Genomic DNA, 24,534 nt, shown 5'->3' with positions numbered 1-24,534 from the left:
GCCAACGACTACTTCTACTTCTATGGCTAACGCGTTTAGCAATAAAGTAAAGTAAGTTACATGGCGTTCTTCAATGACACGCAGGTCATACAAAAAATAAAGACAACTCCTATGGCTCCTGCCGGTTGTCATACTCATCGACATGCAAGTCGTGAATCCTATTACAAGAACATGATCAAACTCATACATCACATATATCATTCATCACATCCTTTTGGCCATATCACATCACATAGCATACCCTGCAAAAACAAGTTAGACGTCCTCTAATTGTTGTTTGCATGTTTTACGTGGCTGCTATGGGTTTCTAGCAAGAACGTTTCTTACCTACGCAAAACCACAACGTGATATGCCAATTGCTATTTACCCTTCATAAGGACCCTTTTCATCGAATCCGTTCCGACTAAAGTGGGAGAGACTGGCACCCGCTAGCCACCTTATGCACCAAGTGCATGTCAATCGGTGGAACCTGTCTCACGTAAGAGTACGTGTAAGGTCGGTCCGGGCCGCTTCATCCCACAATACCGTTGAAACAAGATTGGACTAGTAACGGTAAGCATATTGAACAACATCAACGCCCACAACTACTTTGTGTTCTACTCGTGCAAAGAATCTACGCAATAAACCTGGCTCATGATGCCACTGTTGGGGAACGTAGCAGAAATTCAAAAAATTTCCTACGTAACACCAAGATCTATCTATGGAGAGACCAGCAACGAGTAGAAAGGGGAGTGCATCTACATACCCTTGTAGATCGCTAAGCGGAAGCGTTCAAGTGAACGGGGTTGATGGAGTCGTACTCGTCGTGATTCAGATCAACGATGATCAAGTGCCGAACGGACGGCACCTCCGCGTTCAACACACGTACAGCCCGGTGACGTCTCCCACGCCTTGATCCAGCAAGGAGAGAGGGAGAGGTTGAGGAAGACTCCATCCAACAGCAGCACAACGGCGTGGTGGTGGTGGAGGAGCGTGGCAATCCCGCAGGGCTTCGCCAAGCACCATGGGAGAAGAGGAGGAGGGAGAGGGGCAGGGCTGCACCAACGAGAGATCAAATCATGTGTTATGGGCAGCCCCTAGGCCTCATATATATAGGGGAAGGGGAGGGCTGCGCCCCCTTTAGGGTTTCCCACCCCAAAGGGGCGGCGGCCAGCCTCCAGATGGCATCTGGTGCGGCGGCCAAGAGGGGGGGAGGAGTCCATCCTCCCCAAGGCACCTCGGAGGTGCCTTCCCCCTTGAGGACTCTTCCCTCTAGGGTTCCCTAGGCGCATGGGCCTCTTGGGGCTGGTGCCCTTGGACCATGTAGGCCAAGGCGCACCCCCCACAGCCCATGTGGCCCCCCGGGGCAGGTGGCCCCACTCGGTGGGCCCCCGAGACCCTTCCGGTGGTCCCGGTACAATACCGATGTCCCCGAAACTTGTCCCGATGGCCGAAACAGGACTTCCTATATATAAATCTTTACCTCCGGACCATTCCGGAACTCCTCGTGACGTCCGGGATCTCATCCGGGACTCCGAACAACATTTGGTAACCACATACAAGCTTCCTTTATAACCCTAGCATCATCGAACCTTAAGTGTGTAGACCCTACGGGTTCGGGAGACATGCAGACATGACCGAGACGTTCTCCGGTCAATAACCAACAGCGGGATCTGGATACCCATGTTGGCTCCCACATGTTCCACGATGATCTCATCGGATGAACCACGATGTCAAGGACTCAATCGATCCCGTATACAATTCCCTTTGTCTAGCGGTATTTTACTTGCCCGAGATTCGATCGTCGGTATACCGATACCTTGTTCAATCTCGTTACCGGCAAGTCACTTTACTCGTTCCGTAACACATCATCCCGTGATCAACTCATTGGTCACATTGCGCATATGATGATGATGTCCTACCGAGTGGGCCCAGAGATACCTCTCCGTTTACACGGAGTGACAAATCCCAGTCTCGATCCGCATAAAACAATAGATACTTTCGGAGATACCTGTAGTGTACCTTTATAGTCACCCAGTTACGTTGTGACGTTTGATACACCCAAGGCACTCCTATGGTATCCAGGAGTTACACGATCTCATGGTCAAAGGAAGAGATACTTGACATTGGCAAAGCTCTAGCAAACGAACTACACGATCTTTGTGCTAAGCTTAGGATTGGGTCTTGTCCATCACATCATTCTCCTAATGATGTGATCCCGTTATCAACGACATCCAATGTCCATAGCCAGGAAACCATGACTATCTGTTGATCACAACGAGCTAGTCAACTAGAGGCTCACTAGGGACATATTGTGGTCTATGTATTCACACGTGTATTACGATTTCCGGATAATACAGTTATAGCATGAATAAAAGACATTTATCATGAACATTGAAATATAATAATACTTTTATTATTGCCTCTAGGGCATATTTCCAACAGTACGGTAATCCTATTCTGGAAGTCATGTTACTAGACCATGATGAACCTACGAACTATGAGGAAGCGAGATGATGAGCCCAGATTCCGCGAAATGGCTTGAGGCCATAAAATCTGAGATATGATCCATGTATGAGAATAAATTATCGACTTTGGTTGACTTTCTCGATGATCAGCAAGCCATGTTAAACAAATGGATCTTCAAGAGGAAGACGAACACTGATAGTAATGTTACTATCTACTAAGTTCGACTTGTTGAGAAAGGTTTTCGACAAGTTTAAGGTGTTGAATACGATGAGATTTTCTCACTCGTAATGATGCTTAAATCTGTCAGAACCATGTTAGCAATTGCCACATTTTTGAAATCTAGCAAATGGATGACAAAACTGCATTCGTTAAATGGATGTTTCTTAAAGAAGTGTTGTATATGATACAACCAGAAGGTTTTGTAAATCCTAAAGGTGCTAACAAAATGTGCAAGCTCCAGCGATCCATCAATGGACTGGTGCAAGCATCTCGGAGTTGGAATATAAGCTTTGATGAGTTGATCAAAGCATATGGTTTTATACAGACTTGTGGAGAAGCTTGTATTTGCAAGAAAGTGAGTGGGAGCTCTGTAGAATTTCTAATACTATATGTAAATGACATATTGTTAATTGGAAATGATATAGAAATTCTGGATAGCATAAAATGATACTTGAATAAGATTTTTTTGAAAGCAAGACCTCAGTGAAGCTGCTTACACATTGAGCATCAAGATCTATATAGATAGATCAAGACGCTTGATAAGATTTTTCAATGAGTACATACCTTGATAAGATTTTGAAGTAGTTCAAAATGGAACAGTCAAAGAAGGAGTTCTTGCCTGTGTTGCAAGGTGTGAAGTTGAGTAAGACTCAAAACCCGACCATGGCAGAAAATAGAAAGAGAATGAAAAGTCATTCCCTATGCCTCACTCATAGGTTCTATAAAGTATGCTATGTTGTGTACCGGACCTATTGTATACCTTGCTCTGAGTTTGCCAAAAGGAATACACTTTTGATCTAATAGTAGATCACTGGATAGCGGTCAAGAATATCCTTAGTGAGGACTAAGGAGATGTTTCTCGATTATGGAGGTGATAAAAGAGTTCGTCGTAAAAGTTACATCGGTGCAAACTTTTACACTAATCCACACGACTCTAAGTCTCAATCTGGATACATATTGAAAGTGGGAGCAATTAGCTAGAGTAGCTCCGTGCAGAGCATTGAAGACATAGAATATTTGCAAAATACATACGGCTCTGTATGTGACAGACCCATTGACTAAACTTCTCTCATGAGCAAAACATGATCATACCTTAGTACTCTTTGGGTGTTAATCACATAGCAATGTGAACTAGATTATTGACTCTAGTAAACCCTTCGGGTGTTGGTCACATGACAATGTGAGCTATGGGTGTTAATCACATACATATGTGAATATTTGTGTTAAATCACATGGTGATGTGAACTAATTATTGACTCTAGTGCAAGTGGGGGACTGAAGGAAAAATGCCCTAGAGGCAATAATAAAGTTATTACTTATTTCCTTATTTCATGATAAATGTTTATTATTCATGCTAGAATTGTATTAACCGGAAACATAATACATGTGTGAATACATAGACAAACATAATGTCACTAGTATGCCTCTACTTGACTAGCTCGTTAATCAAAGATGGTTAAGTTTCCTAACCATAGACATGAGTTGTTATTTGATTTAACGGGATCACATCATTAGTAGAATGATGTGATTGACTTGACCCATTCCGTTAGCTTAGCACTTGATCATTTAGTATGTTGCTATTACTTTCTTCATGACTTATACATGTTCCTATGACTATGAGATTATGCAACTCCCGTTTACCGGAGGAACACTTTGTGTGCTACCAAACATCACAATGTAACTGGGTGATTATAAAGGTACTCTACAGGTGTCTCTGAAGGTACTTGTTGGGTTGGCGTATTTCGAGATTAGGATTTGTCACTCCGATTGTCGGAGAGGTATCTCTGGGCCCACTCGGTAATGCACATCACTATAAGCCTTGCAAGCATTGCAACTAATAAGTTAGTTGTGGGATGATGTATTATGGAACAAGTAAAGAGACTTGCCGGTAACGAGATTGAACTAGGTATTGAGATACCGATGATCGAATCTCGGGCAAGTAACATACCGATGACAAAGGGAACAACGTATGTTGTTATGCGGTTTGACCGATAAAGATCTTCGTAGAATATGTAGGAGCCAATATGGGCATCCAGGTTCTGCTATTGGTTATTGACCAGAGAGATGTCTCGGTCATGTCTACATAGTTCTCGAACCCGTAGGGTCTGCACGCTTAACGTTCGTTGATGATATAATATTATATGAGTTATGTATGTTGGTAACCGAATGTTGTTCGGAGTCCCGAATGAGATCACGAACATGACGAGGAACTCCGGAATGGTCCGAAGATGAAGTTTAATATGTGGGATAATGTTGTTTGGTCTCCGGAAGGGTTCCGGAATTCACCGGAAGGGGTTCCGGATGTTTCCCAAAATGTTTGGGTATGAGAACACGTTATTTGGGCCAAAGGGGAAAGCCCACAAGGTTTTTTGGAAAGCGCAAAAGGAAGTTTTGCGGAGTCCAGGGGACAGATGCCAGGGTCCTTGGCGTCTGGGTCCAGACGCTGGGAACCCTGGCGTGTGGCCCTGGAGTCCGAGAAGGACTCTTGCCTTTTGGGTGAAACCGACTTTGTGGAGGCTTTTACTCCAAGTTTCGACCCCAAGGCTCAACATATAAATAGAGGGGCAGGGCTAGCACCAAAGACAGATCAAGAAACACCAAGCCGTGTGCCGGCAACCCCGTCCCCTCTAGTTTATCCTCCATCATAGTTTCCGTAGTGCTTAGGTGAAGCCCTGCGAAGATTGTTCTTCACAAACACCGTCACCACGCTGTCGTGCTGCCGGAACTCATCTACTACTTCGCCCGTCTTGCTAGATCGAGAAGGCGAGGACGTCATCGAGCTGAACATATGCAAAACTCGGAGGTGCCGTGCGTTCGGTACTTGGATCGGTCGGATCGTGAAGACGTATGACTACATCAACCGCGTTGATAAACGCTTCCGCTTAGCGATCTTCAAGGGTATGAAGATACACTCCCCTCTCGTTGCTATGCATCACCATGATCTTGCGTGTGCGTAGGTTTTTTTTAAATTACTATGTTTCCCAACAGTAACTCTTTTTGCGGTGTGTTTGTTGGGATCCGATGAACTTTGAGTTTATGATCAGATCTATATCCATGAAAGTTATTTGAGTTTTCTTTGATCTGTTATATGCATGATTACTTATAGCCTCGTATTTCTTCTTTGAATCTTTGGTTTAGTTAGGCCAACTAGATCGATTTTTCTTGCCATGGGAAGAGGTGCTTTGTGATGGGTTCGATTGTCCGGTGTTCTTTCCGAGTGATAGAAGGGGCAGCAAGACACACATGTATTGTTGCTATTAAGGATAACAAGATGGGGCTTTGTGATGGGTTCAATCATCCAGTGTTCTTTCCCAGTGACAAAAGGGGCAGCAAGACGCGCATGTACCGTTGCTATTAAGGATAACAAGATGGGGCTATTCCTACTTGAATAGATCTCGTCTACATCATGTCATCGTTCTTATTGCATTACTCTGTTTCTCCATGAACTTAATACACTAGATGCATGCTGGATAGCGGTCGATGTGTGGAGTAATAGTAGTAGATGCAGGCAGGAGTCGGTCTACTAATCTTGGACGTGAAAACTTTTACGAGCCTGCTCAAAGGCTTTAAGGTACGCAAAGAAATACATAATCTTTCGGCTGTACCACACAGGCTAGGTGTGCTCCGTATAGATAGTAGCCCCTAAGACTCTGGTTGCCAGTCCTAGGCGGCAAATGGAAGATCACGCTCCCAAGTAATGATCACACTGTATTTATGTGCAGATGGCTAATGGTCCGGTGGTTGACCGAACTGCTGAATTCGTCGAACTGAGGCGACAGCTTGATGTGGCGTATGCCGACATCGAGCTTGTGAACAAGCGGCTTGATGAGTCACAGGGTATGTGTTCTTTTTCTAATTGTTAGTAAGTATTAAGAGGAGCATGATGCTAATATAATATGTTGTGGCTGCAGATGGAGCTGCTACCGTGGAGGCTCTAAGGGCGGAACTTGCCCTAGCCAAGGAACAAGCCAGGATAAGCGATGCGGCCGCCCTAAAGGCGGCCGAAGAGTTGAGAGCTGAACATGCTGCTCATCACCGGAGTGAAGATAAAATAGCCGAGATGGCTGTGGAGCTGAAAGATGCCGTCGGCCGATATGAGCTCCTTGAAAAGGAGAGCCAAGCGAAAGCGGCTGACTTGAAGAAGGCCTTGGACATAGCCAAGGAAACGCGCTCTGAAATCAGAGCTCCACGGGAGGAGCTTCGACAAGCCGGAAATATCGCGGCTGGGAGTTCCTATTTGTTGCGGATGAAGTTTGGAGATCCAAAATACGCTCCTCTGGATCAGTTATGGAGTGCTGCAGACACGTATGCAGACCTGGCGAAAAGTACTGCTGATGCGACCAAGTTTTTCAAGGATCAGAAAGATCATGACGTGGAAAGGTTGTTCTGGTTGCAGTTCAGTGCCCCAACGCGTCCGCTGCTATTGAATGAAAGGATGGCCGCTTGGGCCGAGCTCCATAGGTTGTCCGGACTTGCAATGAGATCTGTCGTAGATCATCTTTGGCCGAAGGGACCGAGGCCGGACAGTTATTTTGGTTTAGTGCAACAATTCCTTGGTGCTGTGTCGCGTATCGACGCTGTGAAGAAGTCGGTGTGCATAGAAGGTGCGCGGATGGCTCTTGACCATGTGAAAACATATTGGGCAGATATGGAGGCCACCGGTATTGCAACCCGGGGTTCGGCAGGAGGCCAGGACCCGGCCGAGCACTATTTTGAACAAGTCCTAGAAGGCGCCCGTTTAATAGAGGCCCAGTGCTCGAAGAGTATCATGTTCGAGTGACAAATATCTCGATTGTAAAGACAATTCTATTTTAATTATAAATGATGTGTTTATACTTTTGCCCGAAAGTATTGTAGTGCCTCCTGTGCGGCGTTTATGTATGGATATAACCTGAAAGTTTGCAATCGTTGGCTTCAGCCTCCACGCATATAATGCGGGGGCGTTCGTAAAATGCGCATAATGACACTTGATCCAACGTCTTGGTCCATTAAGGAGGTGATCGCACGTCGAACTAGGCAACCGGACTATATAGCTTTAACACTTTCACTTGGCCATAGGAGTTTGACGGGGGGGCTACTATATAGCCCCTGGTACCTCCGCGTTCATCTGAATACGATGCACGTATGTACATGACCAGGAAACGGTCCTTCGTTAATGCGGAGGAATCCCAAAGATTCCGATAAGTCATCGAGTGGTTGACCAGTCTCTCGCTGTATCATGACAGTCAGTTTTCGGCTTTCTCTACCGAGGTGCTCATCCGAAATAACCAGGGCACAATCGCAGTAGTTCTCCTTTGTTCGCCTTAGCCGATAAAACGGAACTTAAGGTAGCAAACCCAGGAGCCGGGCAAACCCAACATTTGACCAAAGACATGATTCGGAGTTGATGCATATAAGGACAAACTCGCGACGCCGAACACTCCCGAAGGTATTCGGACTTTATAACATATACTGGGCTGAGTAACGCCCTCGATAATGAACCCCGTATTTCCAGGTACGTGCATTAATCTGTCGTGGTGAAATGCCAATAACGCCAGTATCCCTCGTGGGTGTATTAAATACCCGTGGGATGTCAAGCAACAAGAGACATGAAAGAAGGTTTACACATGGGCTTAATGTAAAGAGAAACCTTTGAGCAGGGCCCTGCTGCATGTGTGCGCCTTTGTCTCCATTGTGCCGTATCTTGGAAGGGTGTAGCACGATTGTCATCTGCAAGAAAAAGGAAAAAAACACCCCGGTAAAAGAGTCTGGTGTAATCGTGTGAGAAGTTGGTTATTCTCAATGAATCATGAAAATGCAATCTATTATTATATTAATAGGGTCAAGCCGAACTGTGGGCTTTGTTACATGTTTGCAGCCCCTAGCACCACCTATGGGGTATATCTATAGACCCCAGCTCAGGTTTATCTGGGCTATTACCACCGATGGTGCACCGGACTCGTCTAACCGTGTCGTGGTCTTGACGACCGATATGTATTCTGGTTGGAGAGGCCGCTTAGTGTTCGACTGCTAGAGCCACCACATATTCTTCCGCACGTAAGGAACGCTCTGTGTTTCCACTAACTGTGATGACGCCACATGGACCGGGCATCTTGAGTTTAAGGTAGGCGTAGTGCGGTACTGCGTTGAAGCGAGCGAAGGCCGCTCTTCCAAGTAGTGCGTGATAGCCCCTTCGGAAGGAAGCGATGTCGAAGATTAATTCACCGCTTCTGAAGTTGTCGGGAGAACCGAATATAACCTCTAATACGAGGGAGCCCGTGCAGCGGGCCTCAACGCCTGGTATTACTCCTTTAAAGATAGTGTTACTTTGGCTGATTCTTGACGGGTCTATCCCCATCTTGCGGACAGTGTCCTGATATATCAGATTAAGACTACTGCCGCCGTCCATAAGGACTCGAGTGAGATGGTATCCATCAATTATTGGGTCAAGCACCAAGGCAGCCGATCCTCCGTGCCGGATACTAGTCGGGTGATCCCTGCGATCAAAAGTGATCGGACAGGCCGACCAAGGGTTGAATTTGGGGGCGACGGGCTCTACAGCGTATACGTCTCTGAGTGCGCATTTGCGCCTTCTCTTCGGTATATGAGTTGCGTAGATCATATTCATTGTTTTGACTTCTGGTGGGAATTTTTTCTGTCCCCCAGTGTTTGGCTGGCGAGGCTCATCCTCGTCCTCACTTGGCGTCTCCCTTCCTTTGTGTTCGACATTTAGCTTGTCGGCCTGCTTGAAGACCTAGCATTCTCTGTGAGTGTGATTTGCAGGTTTTTCGGGAGTGCCATGGATTTGACATAAACTGTCCAGGACCTTGTTCAGGCTGGACGGTCCATCTTTGCTGCCTTTAAATGGCTTCTTCCATTGACCGGGTCGAGAGCCCATGAATCCGGCATTGACCGCTGTGTTGTCCGGACTCTCTTCATTGTTTCGACGCTTGTTTTTATTGCGTCGTGGCTTCCCATTGCCATTCCTAATTTCGGATGTGCCTGGGTCGCTGGTGCCTCTATGGGCCAACCAATTGTCCTCACCCGCGCAAAAGCGGGTCATAAGGCTTGTTAGGGCCGCCATTGTCCTCGGTTTTTCTTGGCCGAGGTGTCTGGCGAGCCATTCGTCTCGGATACTATGCTTGAAGGCCGCTGAGGCTTCAGCATCCGGACAATCAACAATTTGATTCTTCTTAGTGAGAAATCTGTTCCAAAGCTTACGGGCTGATTCTCCGGGTTTTTGTATTATGTGACTTAAATCGTCTGCATCCGGAGGTCGGACATAGGTCCCTTAAAAATTGGCCCTGAAAGCATCCTCAAGTTCCTCCCAACTTCCAATTGAGTTTTCAAGGAGGCTTTTCAACCAATACCGAGCTGGTCCTTTCAACTTGAGGGGCAGGTATTTAATGGCGTGGAGATCATCTCCACGAGCCATGTGGATATGGAGGATAAAATCCTCAATCCAGACCCCAGGGTTTGTCGTTCCGTCGTATGCCTCTATATTCATAGGTTTGAACCCCTGTGGAAATTCATGATCCAATACTTCATCGGTGAAGCACAGGGGGTGTGCTGCACCCCTGTAATTGGATGTGTCGTGGCATGTTGTCGACGGTTGTTGTGTTCGGGGTTGATTCTGAACTGGTATTCGATCAATATGATCGTTTTGGTGGCTATGATCTTGCACCGTAGCACGTCCTCTAGATCCATAGATGGACCTGGTCGCACCAGCCTTTTTGTCCAGGAGCTCACGTAAATCGTGTGCTGGCTTGTGTGCAGCATCGGTAGTCGCTCTGTCACGACCACGAGGTGGTCGGTCGGGCTGATCTACCGTATTATTCTTCGGCGGAATGGGCTCTATGGCCTCGTCGTCGAATTCGGGCAGCAGCTTGCGCTTTGGGTAGCTCTTTGTGTGGCGATCGTCGCCATATTTTTCTTTAGTGTCTAGCACTTTGTTCCATCTGCGGTTGAGCGTATCCTGCGCGGCCTTAAGCCTTTGCTTCTGCTTCTTCAGGCTCCTAGCGGTGGCCATAAGCCTTCTGTGGAGGTTCTCTTGTTCCAAACGTGTTTTCGGGATGATGAATGCGTCGTCATCCAGACTGTCCTCCTCTCCGGAGGCAGGTTGATGAGCTTTACCCTCGGGATCGCCGTGACCGGGCGTCTGCTCCAGGCTATTTTTGTGACCTGGCTCATCTTGCTCCATCGCTGGGTCCATATGGTCGTTGTTGCCTTTGAAGTCGACCGGGGTGTGAATTTTTCTTGCGCTGTTATCGCTATTTTTACTATGGCTGGACTTAGAGCGGCGCCTGCGCCGTCGCTTTGGTTTCTCCGCGGGGGAATTATCCTCCGTTGCGTCCTTTTTGTCGCCGTTGTTCTCCTTGGGCATGTCCACCATGTATATATCATATGATGAGGTGGATGTCCAGCGCCCCGTGGGTGGTGGTTCTAGATCATCTCCCGCATCGACGTCCATACCGTCGATGTCTTCGGAGTCGAAGTCAAGCGTGTCAGTTAAGTCATCGACAATGGCTATTAAGTGGGTGGTGGGTGGGTAGCGAATTTCTTCGTCGTCCGTACCCCAGTCGAGCCGGACATAGTTCGGCCAGGAGGCTCCTGATAAAGAGAGAGACCTTAACGAATTTAGCACGTCACCCAAGGGTGAGTGTTGAAAGATATCCGCGGGGGTGAACTCCATGATCGGTGCCCAATCAGATTCGATGGGCACGGATGTGCGCGGTTCAGACCCTGTGGCCGGAGACGAGTCCGGTGGTCCGGTGACACAGATTTCCTTAGAGGTGGAGTCTGTGTTCGGCTCCAACGCCGATGAGTGTGCAGCCTCCGTGGCGGGGTCCATCCACCCGTCCTCGGATGGCGCGATCTGCTCCAGATTGAAGTCCGGGGCAGCTGCAGGTGCGATATCCCGAACACCATCCGATGGCAGATCTAAGTCATGCGCGTCGTGAGTGTTCGGCGCTCCTGACGCAGGCTCGATCCCGTCGAAGATCAAGTCTCCACGGATATCGGTCGTGTAGTTCAAGTTTCCGAACCTGACCTGATGGCCAGGGGTGTAGCTATCGATCTGCTCCAGATGGCCAAGCGAGTTGGCCCGTAGTGGGAAGCCGCCGAATACGGACCGCATCATTGCTGATGTTTAAAGGAGCCATCAAGCCTCGCAACGACGGCACAGTGGAACTCTCAATGAAAGCACTAATGTCGGTGTCAAAACCGGCAGATCTCGGGTAGGGGGTCCCGAACTGTGCATCTAAGGCTAATGGTAGAAGGAGGCTGGGGACACGATGTTTACCCAGGTTCGGGCCCTCTCGATGGAGGTAATACCCTACTTCCTGCTTGATTGATCTTGATGATATGAGTATTACAAGAGTTGATCTACCACGAGATCGTAGAGGCTAAACCCTAGAAGCTAGCCTATGATTCTGATTGTTCCTGTCCTACGGACTAAACCCTCCAGTTTATATAGACACCGGATGGGGCTAGGGTTACACAAAGTCGGTTACAGAGAAGGAGATCTAATATCCGAATCGCCAAGCTTGCCTTACACGCAAAGGAGAGTCCCATCCGGACACGGGACGAAGTCTTAAATCTTGTATCTTCATAGTCCAACAGTCCGGCCAAAGTATATAGTCCGGCTGTCCGAATACCCCCTAATCCAGGACTCCCTCAGCGTCCGCGGATAGTGATTGGGCAGCAGACCAAGAATGTGTGTTACAACCATGAAACTCAAACTTCATACCTCAAATTCATACTAGTCATGCAAATAAAAACCTACATACTACGTACATAGCTAGAACCACTCTTCGCCGGAGATGTCGACGATCTCCGTGCCCGGCGCCGGGTAGACGGGCAAGTGTGACAGCTCCTGCGCTTGTGGAGGCTCAGACTCCTCCTTCCCCTCCGCCTCCGCGTCCAGTCCGGCGAACAGCGCCTCCGTCGCCACCTGTTCTTGCCGGATGAACTGCCGGTTGGCCTCGACGTAGGCCTTGTCCTGGATGGACTCGAGGATAGCGGTCTGCTTCGCCCCATCACCTGGGCGGCCTCGTACTCCGCCTCCGCATCCGCCATGGCGAAGCCCGCAGCCTTGCCTCCACCTCCTCCTACGGCTCCGATGCCTCCTCCTCCATGGGCTTCGCTTCCGGCGGCTGATCTCCCTCCTCCTCCTCTCTCACCGGCTCCTCCTCATCCTCCCCCCGCTGGCTCCACCTCATCCTCCTCCTCCTCCTCGGGTGAATGGCGGCTGCTCTCCCTCCTCCTCCCCTCTCGCCGGCTCCTCCTCATCCTCCTCCTCCCCTGCTGGCTCCATCTCATCCTCCTCCTCGGGCGAATCCGGAGGAAGGCCCACAGCGAAGCGAGCCTCGCCTCGCCCGGATCTCCTCCAGCAACTGCAGACGGCGCTCCGAAGTGAGCATAGCGTAGGTAGTGATTCGGCGCATCGGCGTGGTGCGGCGGGCGGATTCAAAGTGGCGGCGGCGGAAAGAAGAAAGGGGAAATAGGTGGATAGGGTTTTGGCTTCCGACGTCTGGCTTAAATAGCCGCCTCCTTCCTCGGGAGGCACGTCGGAGCGGCGCCACGCAACGTGAAGCGGAGGAGGCACCCTGTCACATGGAAAATAAAAAAGACAGGACCTGACAGTCTATTCGTGCTGGTGGGTTGCGTGCCCGCCCTTCTCCTCGTCCACCTTCCATATCTTCTCCCATGTCACCAGCGCACATACGGCCAAAAGGGCATCAAAAGTGTGCGCATCCCCTCGCAAGTGCCACAGTCCGGTTCAGTGGACGCACACGCTAAAAGCCACTAACAGAGCAGCACGGCCCACTTGTCAGTGACTCCGTCGTCCACTAATCCTCGCCCATCAACCCACACCGTCCCCAATCAGAAATTTCTGTCAGAATACAAAAACGAAACGTGCCCAATGCTAATCGGTCTCGGTGTATGACGCACGAGTCTTCCCCACTCCCATTCTCCTCTTCCTCTTGGACTCATGCGTGTGACTTGGACGTTCCACGCAGAGGGAAGCTGCCCGGCAGCTTCGCCCAGTACCACTGATCCGCGGGCCCCACCGCGGACCCCCTTCGCTTTTCCCCTCCGCTCCCGCGGTCCCGCCCCGCTCGGCCGAACCCCAACAAAACCTCCCTCTCTCTCCGCCAAAAAGCTCCCCAACAAGGGAGTCGTTGCCGTCTCCTCCTCCTCCCACACCCCTCCCCTCCTTCCTCTCGCCTTCCTCCGCGCCGCCGAGACGCCGAGGACTCACGTGCTCCTTTTAAGGCGCTCACCGCCCGCGCCCCACCTCGCGAACCCTAGCGCGCGACCGCAGTCCCGCCTCCACTTCCCGCGATGTTGCCCGAGATCCGCGAAGGTGAGCAGCAGGGCTCTGCACTGGCGGTCGCGCTCGGAATTCGGATGCATTTTTTGTTTGTTTGGCACTGCAGGAGCGGAATTGGGGTTTCTAGTGTCGTGAGGCTTCGGTGCACTGTACTGATTTGATTCGGTTTGGTGTTTGGGCGCAGAGGGCGGCGGCGCGGGCACGAGCGCGACCAAGGCGATGTCGGTGTCGCTGAGCGGGAAGCGGGGCCGGTACGTGCGGCAGGTGACGGGCCGCCACAACGACACCGACCTGCACGTGGCGGCGCGGGCCGGGGACGCCGCGGCGCTGCGCCGCGCGCTGGACGAGGCGGCGGTGGTCGTGGCGGTTGGGGAGGGAGGGGAGCAGCTGGAGGCGGTGCGCCGCGCCATGGCCGCGGAGGCCAACGAGGCCGGGGAGACGCCGCTCCTGGCCGCCGCGGAGAGGGGGCACCTGGAGGTGGTGGTCGAGCTGCTCCGGCACCTCGACGCCCAGGGCGTCGCCGCGAAGAACAGGTCGGGGTACGACGCGCTGCACGTCGCGGCCAGAGAAGGGCATCATGGTGAGGTTCCATCCTGACCTCTTTGCTGCAAATTGCGTGTCCATCTGGTAGATTGTGGAGCCTTGAGCTGCGATTTTTTTGTTTGCTGGGTTTGTAGCGATTGCGTACTTGGTACTAGCGCTATGTTTGGTCCATTATCTAGAAATGCGTGCAAAAGTGCATGTACTAGTATAGTTGTGAACTGCAACACGAAGCTTGGTATAGCTTCTTTTGCAATTACCTGCTGCTTGGGGGAAAAACATGTTAACATGATTACACACATAGCATAGCACTAACTTATAGTGAGTCAGATATTTTGCATTGCCACATATACTATACTCAAGTGAGTAGGTTGCAATTATTTAGGACAAAAATTACAGAAAATATGCGGCCACTTTGAGTCTGTACAGGTCTTTGTTGATTGATTTCTTCATTTTCAAAGGAATATTAGCCTATTAGGTGTTCAAATCTGTTCTCTTGCTTCTGATCTCAGTGCAAGTCTGTTTATAAGAGATTGAGCTGTTACACTTCAAAGACTGCGCTAATTGGATAAACTGGGTGCAAAATAGGAAAAACCTTTTAGGATATGATTACTTGAAAATGATTGGTGCTTGATCTGGATAATTGGCATGCATTGTGTGATGGCTGCAAACACATATAATTGTAGATTCACATCAAATTTATGTGCCTTTGACGTGTTCTGCATATGCTGGATAGCTTGCTTCCAATAGAACGAGCCATCACTTTCTAATTTTATAATGGTAATGTTTTTTTTGGCAAATAATATAATGGTAATGGTGAAACTGGGGTAATCAGTACTTCATTTTATCCAGGATAAGTTAGGATAGCTTATTAAGTATTAACATATTCTGACTCCTGTATTATTCATTGTATGTTTATATTGCCCATTACTCCCTCCGTCCGGAAATACTTGTCGGAGGAATGGATGTATCTAGACGTATTTTAATTCTAGATACATCCATTTTTATGCATTCCTCCGACAAGTATTTCCGGACGGAGGGAGTAGTTATGTAGGAAGCAATTTTTTTTCCTAACTAGGTACTTTTTTGGTCAGCTGTTCTGCAGGAAATGTTACGTCACGATAGGATGTTTGCCAAAACATTTGGCCCTGCAAATACTACCCCGCTTATATCAGCAGCTACAAGGGGACATGCTGAAGTTGTCAAATTGTTACTTGAACAAGATGATTTTGGATTGGGAGAAATGGCCAAAGATAATGGCAAAAATGCTTTACATTTTGCTGCTCGACAGGGACATATGGAAATTGTTAAAGCATTACTTGAGAAAGATCCACAGCTAGCAAGACGAAATGACAAGAAAGGTCAAACGGCACTGCATATGGCTGTGAAAGGAACTAACTGTGATGTTCTTAGAGCACTTGTCGATGCTGATCCAGCAATTGTAATGCTGCCAGACAAAAATGGAAACACTGCCCTGCATGTAGCAACAAGGAAAAAGCGGGCAGAGGTATTTATATTCGGTTATTTATATATCATATCCTATATGATTACTATATACCTAGAATACATGTACTAGTCTAAAATAAACTTTTAACTCAACCTGCTGATTACACCTTGTTTTACTAGAATGATCAAATATCAACTACTCCCTCTGTAAACTAATATAAGAGCGTTTAGATCACTGAAGTAGTAATCTAAACACCCTTATATTAGTTTACAAAGGGAGTATTATTTATCTCTTGGATACATTAGCATTCAGTAGAAGTTGCATCAAATCAGCGATGTACTTCATTTCATCTTCCAGGAATATTCTGATAAGTTACATTGTTATACTTACACCTTTTGATTAGGGGCATCATCCAAGCAAATGCATTAGAAACAAGTTACTTTCTGAGCTGATAGGATCGTGTCCAGTATGCGATGTAAATAATTTTTTAGGCCGCTAATGTATCTAGTATAACATGTAAATACTTAGGCTGCAGTTAGCAGAAGCCTTGCTGCTTTGCGCATCAGGTTATAACATGACTAACCTTTTAATTGCATGGTGAAAATATCTCGAAATAATTGTATGATAACTTCTTAATTTACATAGGGCAGTTTTATATCATAAATTTTCACTCGCCTATTACATGTTTTATGCTTGACTATTATATTTCAAGATAAATATCTAAAACTTAATGTCGACTTACCGTTCTTAATATGGACTCGCTGTTTTTTCCTATTTTCTGCAGATAGTTATTGTTCTTTTGCGGCTACCAGATACCCATGTCAATGCACTGAACAGAGATCACAAGACTGCTTTTGATATAGCTGAAGGGTTGCCACATTGTGAGGAGTCGTCTGAAATTAAGGATATTTTATCTCAACATGGCGCTCTCAGATCTAGAGAGCTAAATCAGCCTCGGGATGAGCTCCGGAAGACAGTGACAGAGATCAAGAAAGATGTCCACACACAGCTCGAACAGACAAGAAAAACTAACAAAAATGTGCATGGCATTGCTAAGGAACTCAGAAAGTTGCACAGAGAAGGCATCAATAATGCAACGAACTCTGTAACTGTTGTTGCTGTGCTTTTTGCTACTGTTGCTTTCGCAGCTATATTCACTGTACCTGGTGGAAATGAAAACAATGGAGTTGCGATTGTTGTCCAGACTGCTTCCTTTAGGATATTCTTCATCTTTAATGCCATAGCTCTGTTCACATCATTGGCGGTGGTCGTGGTTCAAATAACAGTTGTCAGGGGAGAAACCAAGTCTGAGCGAAAGGTTGTTGAGGTGATCAACAAGCTTATGTGGCTGGCATCAGTTTGCACAACCATTTCTTTCATTGCCTCATGCTATATTGTGCTAGGCCGCCATTTCCAATGGGCAGCAATACTGGTTAGTTTGATAGGTGGTGTTACAATGACTGGTGTTCTTGGAACAATGACGTACTTTGTGGTGAAATCAAAGCGCATGAGGAAGATTAGAAAAAAAGAGAAGATGTCAAGAAGAAGCGGCTCAAGCTCCTGGGTTGATAATACGGAAATCTCAGAGACTGAGCTTAATCAAGTGTATGCCTTGTAAAGAGGCAGGGTCTTTGAACTCAGCCTCGCCTCTGCAATTGAGAATGTACATGCTTAATCAAGTGTATGCCTTGTAAGACACAGGGTGTTTGAACTCAGCCTCATATCTGGAATCGAGAATGTACATGAAAATTCCAGATGCGTGCATTAACAAATAGATTACTCACATTATTCCTTCATTGTACAATTCCTTTCTGCAATGACAAACGATGCATACCTAAAAGGGAGGCCCATTGTGTAAGGCTCATGCAGTTGAAGAATCCACTGTGCACAATCTGTTGTACAAGTCAGTTGCACTTTTTCTTTCCGTTCCATTTTCCAGCCATCATAACTGTGCACAATCTGCTGTACAAGTGAGTTGCACTTTTTTTTCCGTTCCATTTTCCAGCCATCATAACTCACGAGACATACTGTTTTGGTTATTTGGTATGTATGCATCTACTTGTAACATGCCATCAACTGCATACATACATTTCATGATTTAAGTAAGCTCCTGGCCCCTCATTCTTAATTCTGAACTGTTCCTCAGTTAACATTCTTATACTTCCATGTGGCAATGCGACTGCAGGCTCTGATAGTTTTTGTTCCTTTACACAGTCGAGCATCATGTTTTGAGGATGCTGATTTTTTATGGACTTCTTATGAGGATGCTTTATTGGAACACATATTTTTTTGTTTTCATATTTTATTATAAAACAAATTATCAAGTAACTATATAAAACCTTTCTCAATGTGACTGCAGGTTCCGTTAGTTTTAGTTCATTTACAGAATTGGGTGTCATGTTTTGAGGATGCTGATTCTTTTGGACTTAAACACATATAATTTTGTTTTTATATTGCTCGTATAGTACAAATTGTTTAGTACTCCCTCTGTAAACAAATATAAGAGTGTTTAGATCACTAAATTAGTGATCTAAATGCTCTTATATTTCTTTACGGAGGGAGGAATAATTTAAACCTCCCACAGTTTAACGGTAATTTGTTGATCTTGTCCTGAAACCTTGATGTTAAAAATTATCATTTCACTTTGGATCTAAAGTGAGTTACTGTAACTTGCCATTCTTGGTTCGTGGTTTTTTTTCAGTCTTCCATTGAACATGGATAGTTTCAAGCAGAAGTATCTAGTTTATTCCCTCTTTGTTCTATTCTTCTGTTGAACATGTAATATATCTAGCAAAATTTGCTAGTAGTATAACAGTAAGTGTACTCACATTGCCAATAAGACAATCTGCAGTTATGTTTATTTGTTTACTCAATCCAGAATGGTATTGTTTATGTGAGGAAACAAATATATCTTCTGTAGTTGTTAAGAACAGTTGGACACGCTGTGCTACCCTGGCTGCCCCCTGCATCACATTGGCATGACCACTACGAATCATTTAAAAGAACCCAAATACATGAACCCCAATATATTATTATTGTGGAGTTTGACGCTTGGCATGTCGTTGGATAGAAGACCAGGTTCATCTTTTTTTCCCTTTTTGTTTGTTGTACTTATCTTTTAGAGGAAGGTTCATCACAATAACCTACCATTACTTTACTCACTAATTAGAAAACTGGTAGCACATGCTAGTGCGGCAATCCAAGAATACTTTAAATCCTTGCATGGCAGTAAAGCGTAAATATTCTTCATATGCCATGCGTACTATGTACACCTGATAAACAATGCAAACATTTGGCTAACTATGGACCCTGTTACATGCCTGTTAGTTCTAACACTGCTCAACATCATCAGTGTGGTGGGTAAGTATGCTTACCTTTGGCTTTAATCTTGTCCTGCCTTTTCTTGACATGCCTTCTTAGTTTAAATTTTATTTGTCTTCACATGACCATTTCTTAGTCATCATCAATGTTCATTTTTGAAGCTAAGCGACACAATGGGCCCTTGGGGTGTGTTTCTTTTATATTGATTTGGGATAGATTCTGTCATTCCGATGACCATTGTTCTTTTTCCAACAATCATTAAATGCATATGGTGAGATATTATATCTGATATGTTATTGTAGTTTTACCACAATTGTCTTCTTATATGAAGAAAACCAACCCAGTATAAACTTCCCCCAGGTCTTCAGTAAAGCTTTTTAGGACAAAAGGGCTGTTAAGAAGTTGTTGCCTCCTATTATTCACACTTTGCATTTCTTCTCCTTTTCCATTTATTTTATTTTTTCTAATGATTTATAGCTTTAAAGGTGTTTTATCATAGGTAATTCTTACTTTGCATTTCTTCTCTTTTTTCTTTCATTTTATTGCACTACTGCTTTTTGTTTGTACAAGAAAGGTATTTCACCTTTCCTTTTTTGCCTTTCATGTTTTAAGTGCCCGCCACCAGTGACTTGTATTTCCTACACAAGGTGCCCGGCATAGTATATGGAAAATGTTTCTCGGTTGACGTAGAGCCATGAGAATGCATTCAGACCTCTAAATGCACAAGGATCGGCATTCAGAAGAGTAAATCCCAAAATCAGATTAACTGATAATATCAAGGTGCAACTTGCCAGAATTACATTTTAATACACAATTTTGGAGTCTTTTGGGTTACTTTATTTATGCCATTGCCACTCGCATTAGTGTGGTGCCATGTAGTATGCAAGTTGCAGTCAGGTTGCATAATAAAAGGTTCATCGTATTGCCTTCTCTGATAATCTCTTTAATAACTTGTAAAAAAATTGCTTAGTTCCTTACCTCTGCTACGTCATAGACACACATCTGACACACAAACTTTTGAGAGTATTTTTTGTGTTGTGTTTAACAAACAGAAAGCAGGTAGGATTTAATCAGGAACTAATTTGTGCATTTAGAGATAAGAACCAAGCATGGGACAAAAGTGTAAGCTTTACCCAAAAATAATTGGCTGTCTTCTGTTAACTATGGCTCATTGCATGTGATTTAAGATGCTTGTTTCTGTTGCATCTCTTTTCAGGTATGGACTTGCTACATGTGCGTCTGTAATATGGGTACTGATCAGAGAAAGGTTTGCCTAGATTTAGTTTTTTGGTGGGATTCTATCTGCACTTTGGTACTTCCACAACCATGTCAAGTGCTAAAATACTACATGAAACATACTGAAACTGTTCATTCGTAGAAGGAAGTTACTTACATAGCCAAGTTTTTAAGGGGATAGCATGTCTTTAGGAAACATATGACCAAAATACAAATGTGTACAAAATCATCAGGGTGTTGAAATTTTGTACCATCTATACTACCGTTGTCTGCAAATCTCAAAAATGTCTTCTGCATCTTCAGATTCTGCAGCTATCTTTGACACTGATGATGACATGAACCGGAAACCTGCATCGCTTGCACTCTTCCTCACTGAGGCCAGTTGCTGCGACTTCTTGCAGTATGCTATTGCACCCTGGATTGGATTATCCATCTCTGAGCTGGCACTGCTGCTCCTCCTGAGCACTGGCCCCAAACCAGAGTCATTTGAGCTTGGGATGTAGGATGATGAATTTGACGAAGAGCATGACGATGATGAGGCAGATGATGTCTTGTTTGATGACGAATATCGGATAATGACACTAGAGAATGACCTTCTATGGCCGTACTCATCTTCTTTAAGCTTCCCTCCCAGTGTGGCACTGTTGCTGATGGGCGAGGTTGTGTACCTGTTGCTTCTGATCTGGCCAAATGGGTTCTTCCTCCAACTCTTAACCTGGGCGGTGGAGAACTCATTTGCTCTTGGTGCACCACCCTTGTCATCTGGATCCCCTGCTTTAGTGGCAAATATTGTCTTGAGGTAAGCCTTTGATGCCTTGAGCTTGAGACCAAGGTTGAGATTCTTGATGAACTTGAGCTTCTTGGACCATGGCTTCTTTTCGCATGCTGCTTCCACCTCAGCAGCAGCAATACTGGCGGATGCGCACTCGCTGAAGTACTGCTCTGCATTGAGCTCACCACTTGCATAACATGAATTTGCTGGTGAAACGTGGCACGACTGGTATGGTGTCGCCGGGGCAGTGCTCGCGGAGAGGAGGCCCTTGTCAGCCGCGATCTCGAGGAGCCTTTCAACCATTTGGATGCGTGGTGGAAGGTGGAGCGGTAGCAGCTTGCCCTTGTAGAAGAGCTCATCTGCTGGCGATGCTATGGGCTCCCAGTGGTCAACGGGAGCTGACATGTGGAACTCAAACTCCCTCGACTGCTGGGGGGAGGCTGCCATGGCTGTGGTGTAGCAAAGCAAGCTTGCTGTATTGGTGACCACCTTTGCAGCTGCAGGTGAGCTCAGCTCCATGTCTATGTAGTCCTCTTCCTGGAGTGGTTGGTCATGGATTTGGGGGCCATGTCTTGCCATTGTTGGTGCCTGGCCTTGTGTTTCTGGTGAGTTGGTCTTTGGGTTTGGTTTGGTTTTGGCAGAGATGGTGGTTGTGTTTTAGGAAGGAAGTGGAAGGAGCTTGATCAAGCTTTAAAGCCGAATGCCTGTAGCTGAAGAGGTTTTGTAAATTGGCTCATACTCCTTTTGAGGGACCTACCCTTTCCCCTATGATCTGCCTCTTGTTTGCATCCTAGCCCCCCCTGTCACGGCTACACGTAATGCAGTACTGTAGTGCACTAGTTACTGTCATTCTCTATTATTGCTCTATTTGTCCCTGCAGTGCATTAGGTGATTAGGTTATTTCACCTGTTCCTTTGCATGTTTCTCCTCTTTCCATGACTTAACCTATTTGTTTGTTTGATGTGTAGGATTACCAGCTAGCCATTAAGTGCTAGGCCAACAAGGTGGCACTTTTACCAATAAGTGACTCGCAAACTGCATCGCGCCTGCTGATATGCAGGAGCCCCAAACCACTTGGTTAGCATGCGAACTGGGATGGTTTTATTGTTGAGTTTCGTATTCTTTCGAGCAAGCAAGTGTAGGAATGTGTTCAGATTCAAAGGCCACAATTCTATCTTGAGGTAAATTACCGCGTGAAACAATATGATTTCAGCAAGACACGTTGAAGTATGCAAAGTTTCTGTGGCGTGGATTTGCTTCCAAGCTACAGGAATATATTGTTGATGCTTGACCAATTCACGCCCAAAGCTTGCGGTTTATAAATTCAGAGGGGGAAGGCCGCATGCCCTGAAAATATGGAGCAACCTGTTGTTTGTTTATTTCATCTCCATGTCAACCTATGAAAGTGTGAGGGTGACATCAGTGGCAAGAGATCAGGCCCCTTGTTTAAGTTTCCTGTCCAAGCTGCGCGTGCGCGGCTAGATGTTGTATGTGTCCTTTGTCTTCGTCTCTCCTGCGCTTTGCATCAGCTCCTTTCCTTTGACCCCAGTGTCAACTTTGCCTCTCTGGTGTAATTATTGATTAGTGGGCGTGCAGCCCCGAGCGTGCATTACCGCTCATCGAGGCCTTTGTGGTGCATTAATAATATCTGTCTTATCTGGTTCTAGGGTTCTCTTGTTCTAAGGTGATCTTGTTTTAGGTGTCTGGCTTGATCAGCATGTTCATTCTTCTGACTTAGGCTAAAAACACCTCTTTATTTGAAAGTTACTCACTGGAGTACTTTTTTCATATATGCAGATCTTTGACATTAGTGGTGATAACTTGCCTCTGAAGAAACCCTGAGGCAAAAGAACCTGGACAGACCTTGAATTTCGTCAAACAAAGAGGCAGTGGTGCCTGGTAAAAAGTAAACATTTCTGTGCACAAATTATAGTTCTTTATATGCAGATCTTTAGCATCAGTGGTGATAGATTGCCTCTGAAGAAAACCCGAGGCAAAAGAACCTTCCTCAAATTTCGTCAAACAAAGAGGTATTATTGCCTGTTAAAAAGTAAACATTTCTGTGCACAAATTATAGTCAAGTTGCCATTTGCTACATGTTAGAAGTATTTTATGATATGTTTCTGGACCCTTCTTTATATCTGCTAGTACTCCTGGCACCAGCTAGAGCACTAAGCAAGGTTCCACAAATTGCTTAAAGGTATCATGGGAATGACATCTGCCCCCAATATTAACTCATTGGCATTATTTAATGTAACCTAACACCATATGATAATCTCTATTCCTGTATTCTTTTGCAGGTGAGAGAGCTGATTAGATAGGGATGCCAACTAGGTTAGGTGTCGTATCAAGTGCCTAACACCCCTACTAACACCATACATTGAACATCTATATGAAAAAATATCGCCGTACAAAGTTAACAACTGCAACAGTTAACCCCCTGAATTGCAGGTCTAAAGACAATTGATATTCCTGTAGCAGTGTTACGTGGTTGCTGGTGGTTGGAACTTGAAAAAGGTTCATGCTGTCCACTACACATTCTTAGGAACCTGGAAACATTATAGAAACGATGCGCCACCACCACAAGAAAATCCATACTCTTACCGACAATAGTTTTTCTGAAACTTTACCGCCATAGTGACATCCTGTGACATAATTATACCTGAAAATTCATGACGCGTGAGTGAGAGGCGACAGTATAAACGGTCAGTGGTTATCTTTTCCTTTACAGTAATCTAACATGGTGCAGGGTGCTTTAACTGCATGAGTTCAAAATATTGGCGCATGCCAAGCGCAGCTGCCGGACATCTCCTGGTGGGAGCCTAATTTTCCCCCTCTCTTTACCCTGTAGAAGGAAAGGAGGGTCCCCTATCTCTATGAAACCTCTCAGAGCTCGAGGTGTACTTTGCCGCTTCTCCAAACTTGGAACCAAGCACAAAGGTTCTTTTCTTGCATGAATTATGGGCCCTCTGATCACCAGGGGCAGAAAGTTTGTGCGGAGTTTTGACCGCGTAAGGGCATGTACAATGGTGGCATATGGATAAATATACCCCATGACAAAAAGTAATTTGAGGCACCTACATTTATTTTTTTCTTCCCAATGCAAGCTACCATTAGTGGGGCTCACTAAAAAATAAAAAATAAAGACTCTAGCACACATATATCTCTACTTTCCACTTCACCTTTTCATCTTTTGTCACCGGACCATATTTTTTCTCTTCAAGCACCCGCCTCCTG

General features: G+C 46.0%; 2 protein-coding genes across 2 annotated transcripts; one reads left to right on the top strand and one right to left on the bottom strand.

Moving 5' to 3' along the window:
* Nucleotides 1–13,831: 13,831 nt before the first annotated feature.
* LOC119277518 (ankyrin repeat-containing protein NPR4) lies at nucleotides 13,832–17,871 on the top strand. The gene is made up of 4 exons (XM_037558802.1): nucleotides 13,832–14,014; nucleotides 14,166–14,561; nucleotides 15,616–16,028; nucleotides 16,753–17,871. Exons 1-4 carry the CDS (start codon nucleotides 13,993–13,995, stop codon nucleotides 17,584–17,586), a joined length of 1,665 nt encoding a protein of 554 aa, XP_037414699.1. The 5' UTR covers nucleotides 13,832–13,992; the 3' UTR covers nucleotides 17,587–17,871.
* Nucleotides 17,872–20,494: 2,623 nt separating this feature from the next.
* On the bottom strand, nucleotides 20,495–24,331 carry LOC119277517 (probable membrane-associated kinase regulator 4). The gene has a single exon (XM_037558801.1). It carries the CDS (start codon nucleotides 21,874–21,876, stop codon nucleotides 20,785–20,787), a length of 1,092 nt encoding a protein of 363 aa, XP_037414698.1. The 5' UTR covers nucleotides 21,877–24,331; the 3' UTR covers nucleotides 20,495–20,784.
* Between the last annotated feature and the right edge of the window lie 203 nt (nucleotides 24,332–24,534).

Source organism: Triticum dicoccoides, chromosome 3B, assembly GCF_002162155.2.
Source record: "Triticum dicoccoides isolate Atlit2015 ecotype Zavitan chromosome 3B, WEW_v2.0, whole genome shotgun sequence".
Lineage (NCBI taxonomy): Eukaryota > Viridiplantae > Streptophyta > Magnoliopsida > Poales > Poaceae > Triticum > Triticum dicoccoides.
Note: the sequence above shows the minus strand (reverse complement) of the source record. Positions and strands in the feature narration are given on the sequence as shown.

Coding starts and splice junctions, on each gene's coding strand:
- LOC119277518 (XM_037558802.1), top strand. CDS start 13,993: ATGTTGCCCGAGATCCGCGAAG. Junction 14,015..14,165: donor GTTGCCCGAGATCCGCGAAG/GTGAGCAGCAGG, acceptor GTTTGGGCGCAG/AGGGCGGCGGCGCGGGCACG. Junction 16,029..16,752: donor CAAGGAAAAAGCGGGCAGAG/GTATTTATATTC, acceptor TATTTTCTGCAG/ATAGTTATTGTTCTTTTGCG.
- LOC119277517 (XM_037558801.1), bottom strand. CDS start 21,876: ATGGCAAGACATGGCCCCCAAATCCATGACCAACCACTCCAGGAAGAG.